We start from the raw sequence: 6,746 nt of genomic DNA, 5'->3' as shown, positions 1-6,746 counted from the left end.
CTCACAAGGACCACAGCAGAGGGAATATTCTCTGATTACTAGCTAGCCTGGCAGAACGCCTGTCCAAAGAGGAATGTTTTAAGGCTACGAAATATCAACGAAATATTAAAGTATTTAGTATTTCATGGTATTTCACATCTAAAGACGGACTGATGCCACATCAATGAAACATTGTCCTTTTTTATCCTGTGTTTCAGACCACAAACCGTCTGAAACTGCAAACCTCGACTGTGGAAAAGCAGTTCTACCTGGATTTTTTCAAACTCGGTATTTGACTTCATTTTTTCTTTTTCTTTAGTTTTGAAAATGTCAGAATTCTAAATGTATTAAAACATCTGCACATTTAGTAATAAAACACACAAACTTGAATGTTTTGTGCATAATATATTAAAAACATGAAATCCTAAAGATGTCACATGACTGATTTACCTCATCAAGTTTTTGAAGCAACATTTTTCTTTCATGAGAATTTATGTTTTTTACAGCAGAAGATTCTTCTGAAAGAAATGGTTTAATCCACGCTGATTGGATTAAACATGGATCGTACCATCTGTTTTCTCTTTATTGGATAAATCATTTGTGGTTTTACACTCCTGCTCCGAACTAAAGTGAATCAAACTTTCTGCTGGTAAAATAAATTCTACAAATAGAAACAATAACTGAATTATTTAGGATTTATGAATCATAAATGAATCATTTTAAATCAGATACTTCAGTTTCACCTTTTTTTTCTTTTTTCCAGCAGAAGGGTTTGATACGAGTCCAGACTTTCCTGGATGCCAGCTGCGTTCGGAGTGGGCGGGCTCTCTGGAGTGGATGTTGCGCTCATGTTTCATCGCTGCGTGCGGAGTGTTACCTGCCTTTACACCTGTCAGCAGCACACGTCTGCTGTGAGCAGCAGCTGCAGAAGTGTTAATTACTGCTCAGGAGCTGCCTGAGTTCTCGCTGAAACACACAGGAAAACCTGTCATGTTCCTCCGTAACAAACATGAACACACCTGGAAGAAGAATCTCGCTTCTGAAACAGAAGTGTGTTAAAAAGCAACATTTAAATTCCAGAAATGGTTTGATTAATACCAATTCTACACGTTTGGTGGCTGAAAATGTCACCTCCACCCTCCAGAATGACCTGACTAAAAAACATGGACCAAACCCAGAACCAGAGGTGGTATCAAACAGAACCAATCTTTTGCTCAGAGAGGCGGCCTCAGAACCAAATCCTTTCAGAGCAGAGGAGACGATAATCCTGATCACAATCCAAAGAGGATTTGATTCTTGTCACATTTGGGAGATTCACATTTCTGATGAGTGGATTCCTGCACCATCATGAGAGCATCACTCAGGTCTTGATGTTTGTCTTCCAAAGATGAAGCATTCACATCAGTGTAAGAATATTTACTATTAGACCAGTTTAGATTTGACCCAAAGTTGACTCAAAACAAGAGGATTTATAGAAGACACCATGAAGCTCAATGTCTTCATGTTTAGTTTATTTTTTGCGGTATTTGGGTTCACTTCGATTTGGGTTCACTAGGAGAAGGAAATCTCTGATTCCTAAACTCAGGCAGATGGAGCTCATTAGCTTTGAGAGGCAGTTCTATCTGAACAGAAAAGCAGGATCTTCAGAGAAGGTCATAGGCTAGAGGCCAGCACTCTCACCCTGTAAAACCTACCCCAGCAAGGAAAACATCAACAATACTCTTAAAATTACCCAGAAACCTTTAGTCTTGGGAGCGGGTAGAAGGATGACGTGCTGGAGCCAAACCTTAAAGGAAGCTTCAGGGATGAAGATCTTTCTGTCGACCAGGGCGACCACCATCATAGGTGCATGGAACATCAGGACCGTGCACGAGGCAGGAACGCCAAGTGTCAACCCAAATGCATTATCAGCGTGCTGAGACTGAGCAGATGAGATGGTTGTTGTCCGGACAAACTAGACTGGGAACAGGTGAACTCTTGGTGTGTTCTGGACATGAAGCCGAAAACACAGGAGACACAGATAGGGTACCGTTTTCCCTCTTAACTACAGCACAGAAAGCTGTTGTTGGATGAGAAACACATGGGCCAAGAATAACCACAGCAAGTTTCAGGACTACCAAGAAGGACATCAAGATGAATGTTATCCAGTGTTACGCACCGTCAAACGGTCGTGACGAAGAACCCAAGGACCAATTCTACGACAGGTCACAAAAAGTCCTGGACAACCTTAAGGATAGGGGATGTGAACATCCTGATGGGAGATTTTAATGCAAAAGGGGAGAAGAGAGGAAGTGATGGGTCGACACTGATGACAGAGATGAATGAGAATGTCAAGCTGGGACTCCGCGGTCCTGGACGACCTGGACTTGAGCGATGACCTAGCCCGACTCTCATACAGCCGACATCAGATGCAGGACAAAACGTCAAGGCTTGTATCGTTTGCTTCTAATTTGGCCTCATTATTCACCCCCTGAAGACCAAGATCCTAAACGCCGACTCTCACATCACAGAGAAGGTGAAGCTAGGCGACAACTCCCTAGAAGACGAGGTCTTTGACTCTCTGCAGTCAATTGTTACAGAGCTCCAACCTTCATGTGACCTTCAGATCAGCCCAAGGACAGTACGCCGAGAGCTTCGTGGAATGGGTTTCCATGGCCGAGCAGCTGCATCAAGCCACACAGGTACAATGCAAAGTGTGGATGCCGTGGTGTAAGGCACTCTAGAGCCGTGGAGACGTCTTCTCTGGAGGGAGGAATCACTCCTCTACATCTGGAAATCTGATGGAATTGAGGTTCGAGTTGAACAGTCAAATCTTGGTGTGAGTAGTGATGAGATGTGATCTCCAGATGTTCTTGAAGCTGATGAAGTGTGACAAAGTCACACGGTGAATGTTACAAAAATAAAAAATAAATTAAAAAAAAGGTTCCTTGGCCACTGGATTTTACCCGTGATCCCGACCTTTGGAGTATTCAGTTGTAGGACGGGGGAGCCACAGAGATCTGGACTGGGGGTTTACTGCACGCAATCAGAGACGGACGCATCTCGAAATCAACCGGGCGCCCCGGCCCGCCGGTGAGACCGAGACTTTTTTTTCCTGTTATTGGGTACCCAAATGTGTTTTTTAAGATGGTATACCAGATATTTGACTTTACTGGGTTTTATTTTTCTCTTGGGATACGGGGCTATTTGTTTTACGGACAATCTGCGTAGGAGTTTTCGGTTGGACATTAAAAGGGACTGTAGGCTAATCCATTAGTGTGGGACTGAAGAGGGCGTTTCATATAAAGAAAAACAAAACAACAACTGTACATTAAAATAATGTTTTTGTCTATAATTGAGACTGTTTGTAGAGTTGTGTTTGTTCTTTTTACAGTTCTTGAGTCAGATGTGTCATTGATCGAACCCTAAGTTTCTTTTTTAACAGTGTTTAAAGTGGTGTTTGTTACAGACGGACGTCCTTTGACGTCTGAGTCCATTCCTCCCTGTAGACTCACCACACTGCATAGATACGTGAAAGACTCCAGAAGACTCTACAAGTCTTTTAGACTCTAAAAGACTTTACACTATGACCTTCATCATCCTCCGACTCCTCTCCATCAGTTTACCACTTGGTGTCTTGAGTTTCTGTTGTTCCAAACTCGTCCATGTTGCTCTGATAGAGCTGACAGTTGACTGTGGAATATTTGGGACATTTCACTGGATTTATTGAACAGGTGGCCTCCTAGGACAGTCCCACACTGGAATTCACCGAGATCCTGAGAGCAGAACATTCTTTCACTGATGTTTGTAGAGATAGTCTGCATGTCTGAGGACTGGATTTATACACCTGTGGCAGGTCAGGTGATTAGGACACCTGATGCTGATCATTTGGATGAGGGAGCCAATATTTTTGGAAATCTAGTGTACTATTATATCTCAGTGAAAGTCTCAGTGAAGACTCTTCATCACAGTATCTGCTCAGTGCAGAGCAGATAATTGCTGTGAAAAAGGACCAGAAATGAAACTCAACAGATTCTTCTTTTTATTTAGAACTTTGTCAAAACTACAAGGATGAGGTGTGAAGGTGATTAGTGTCACAGAAACAGTAGAAAACCACATTAAATACACACTGGAGAGGAAGAATGTACAAAAACCACAACCGGTTTGCCAAAACGACACATCTATTCACACAGCAAACAATCAAACATGGAGGATTTCGTGCTCACGGGTCACATGATCTGGTTGCAGACATTGCTAGGTCAAGTTTAATTCTGAGAAAGCGTAGATTCATATTAGAGGAAGCAGATTTTGGATGGAGGAGCTGCTTCCTGTTCAGATGTGTCGGAGCGTCTGAGGGAGGAAGTCCAGAGGAGGAAGTCCAGAGGAGGAAGTCCAGAGGAGGCGCTCGCTGGCGTTCATTTGTTCTGCTTCAGGACTCCTCTCAGGAAGTCTTCAAAGCGAGGAGCCGAGACCTCCTTTGGGGCTTCGTCCGCCATCTTGTCCTCTGCGATGGGCTCGTCTGCAGAGGCGGCGGGCTCGGCGAGACGCAGGCGGCAGTTGTAGTCGAACTCGGGGTCGCAGTCCGGATGGGGGAGGAGGACGCCGTTCTTACTGAGCTTTGGAGCCTCGACACCGGGGGGTGGGGCGAACTTCCAGCAGGTGGGGTCGTAGGGGTGGCAGAAGGGTCGCGCCGGGTCGCTGGAGCCAGACTTGACGGGGGTGCAGTCTTTGTCATAGTGCACGTAGCAGTCGTGGCCCTCCTTGGTCTTGCCGCGGACGCCGAGCTGGTAGCGTACCTGGTTGATTGATTGATTTGTGTTTTTGATTCAAACAAAAGCAAAGAATTTTAAACATGAAGTGAAAACCGTCTGATTTTAATAACCAGGTTAGGATTAAAGACACAGATTACAGTGGATTAGTCAAAAGAAACTGCTCAAACCTTCTACCACAGATTCAGACCTGGTGCTCGGGGAGCTGCGGGGGGGGCTGGCGCAGGGCAGCGGCGGCCGCCAGTATGCAGTACGGATTGTAAGGAGGGTCACATGACAGGGGGGCGGCAGGGGGCGCCGGCTCATCCTGGGGCGCGTACTCCAGGACGGGTTTAGTGAGGCCGGACACCCTGGTGGCCGTTAGGGGGTTGCAGCCCCCGTCGAAGAGGGGGTTGCAGTGCTGCTCCTTGGGAGCCTCCCCAGCAGCCAGAGGGGCGGGGCCAACATTATCCACGCACAAAGGATCCACGGCGGGGTCGCAGCTGGGGTACAGCAGGTGGTAGTAGCCAGATGGGGCCTTCTGGACCAGGGCTGGCCTGCAGTAGGGGTCCTTGGGGTCACATTTGAGGGCGGCGTAGGACGGAGCCGGACCGAGGGCCGGCCGGTAGCCGTAAGCCGCCCGCAGGTGGTACTGCAGGCACTCCACGTCGTCGGGGTGGCAGATCCTCAGCAGTTCTGCCCTCTGCTCGGCACTGAGGAAGGGCTCCAGGACAGGGGCGTAGTAGTAGTATCCGCTGGGGCTTTTCAGCGGCAGTGGCAGCACCGGGCTCAGGATGGGAGCCGGCACCTTGGCCGGAGCCGGAGCCGGAGCTGCACCTTTTGCAGCGACGGAGTAGAGGCAGTAGGGGTCAAGGTAGGGGTTGCACATCTTGACGGCAGCTGACTTGATGGGGGCGGGCATCACCACGGCCGCTTTGGGCTTGCTGGTGGACTCGGCGATGCACTCCGGGTCGTCAGAGTCCGCACAGGCCTTGTAGATCTCACTGAGGTGTTTGAGGTAGTGGTTGAAGGTGGGGCCCTCCTCTGACCTGTGCTTGTTCTGCAGGTAAGCCATGTACAGACGGTCCAGGTCCTCCACCTGGAGAAAAACAGAAATGAACCGGCTCTGATCCAAAGAGATTCACCGTTAGGTAGACGGTCATCATAAATGTGGTTTCCATCTTTGAAACAATGGAACCTTCAGGTCTTATTTTCACAAAACAAAAACGTTTCAGCAGTTTTATTATGAGAGGAGACATGGACCAGGACAGGAGCAGCTACTCACCCCCTCCTGGTTGTGGGTGTCCATGAAGTACTTGTACCACCCCCAGAAGTCCGGCACGCGCTGGAACTGCGGCACCGGGACCACCGGGACCACCGGCACGTTCCGTCTGCTGCGAATCAGCTGCTTCAGGACGGCCGTGGATTCAGACGCCGATGCTGCTGAGGACGGACGGAGGGCGGGCCACAAATACACACTTTTTACAACATTTATTTTGAAATCCTACAGCAAAGTGATGTTTCTGACATTAACACACAGAGGTTGATCTGGAGATGACTGACAGATCAGAGCAGAGGAAGGGGGCGGGGCCATCCTCACCTTCATCCTGCTTCTGCTGCACAGGAACTGCACCCAGAAACTCTGCAAAGACACGAACTGCAGCGTCAGCAACTCTCCTGACATGAAACAGATGTTGAGTTTTTCCCTGACGTTCCTAACGAGCCTCTGGGAGAAACTCCTGCAGCTCCGGCGCCTCCTCATCCTGCAGATAACCACCCCTCACAGCCCCCAGCAGGCTTTGAACCAAACCTGTACAGTTTATGCCCCCCCACTCAGAGTTAACCTGTAAAACTACAAAGAGACCCCCCCACACCCCCCACATCCACACCAATTACTGTACCAGCAGCTAATGGGAGGACGTGTCTGCCTGCAGCTCTGCAGAGCTTCTGTGAGGTTAACGACCAACAAAACCGCCGCGTCAGCTGATTACGGCGGCTGCAGGTTCCTCTGGTAGGTTCACGTGGAAAACCTCCAGGAGC

The 6,746-nt window shown here is 48.2% G+C and overlaps 1 protein-coding gene and 1 long non-coding RNA gene across 3 annotated transcripts in view; one reads left to right on the top strand and one right to left on the bottom strand.

Moving 5' to 3' along the window:
• Window positions 1-3,977: 3,977 nt before the first annotated feature.
• and2 (actinodin2) overlaps window positions 3,978-6,746 on the bottom strand; it is a 5,906-nt gene continuing 3,137 nt past the window's right edge. Inside the window, exons 3-6 of one of the 2 annotated variants that reach the window (XM_024274485.2) lie at window positions 6,307-6,348; window positions 5,992-6,149; window positions 4,918-5,805; window positions 3,978-4,754 (exon numbers count right to left, since the gene is read on the bottom strand). In XM_024274485.2, the coding sequence (XP_024130253.1) occupies window positions 4,374-4,754; window positions 4,918-5,805; window positions 5,992-6,149; window positions 6,307-6,348 (1,469 nt within the window). In that variant the 3' untranslated portion in view covers window positions 3,978-4,373. The remainder of the gene's footprint in view (window positions 4,755-4,917; window positions 5,806-5,991; window positions 6,150-6,306; window positions 6,349-6,746) is intronic. The other variant, XM_024274486.2, reaches the window with a different exon arrangement.
• LOC118599988 overlaps window positions 6,127-6,746 on the top strand; it is a 1,019-nt gene continuing 399 nt past the window's right edge. The window contains exon 1 of the long non-coding RNA XR_004949547.1: window positions 6,127-6,721. This is a non-coding gene — a long non-coding RNA (uncharacterized LOC118599988). The remainder of the gene's footprint in view (window positions 6,722-6,746) is intronic.

The sequence above is a fragment of the Oryzias melastigma genome, linkage group LG17 (genome assembly GCF_002922805.2).
Source record: "Oryzias melastigma strain HK-1 linkage group LG17, ASM292280v2, whole genome shotgun sequence".
Lineage (NCBI taxonomy): Eukaryota > Metazoa > Chordata > Actinopteri > Beloniformes > Adrianichthyidae > Oryzias > Oryzias melastigma.
Note: the sequence above shows the minus strand (reverse complement) of the source record. Positions and strands in the feature narration are given on the sequence as shown.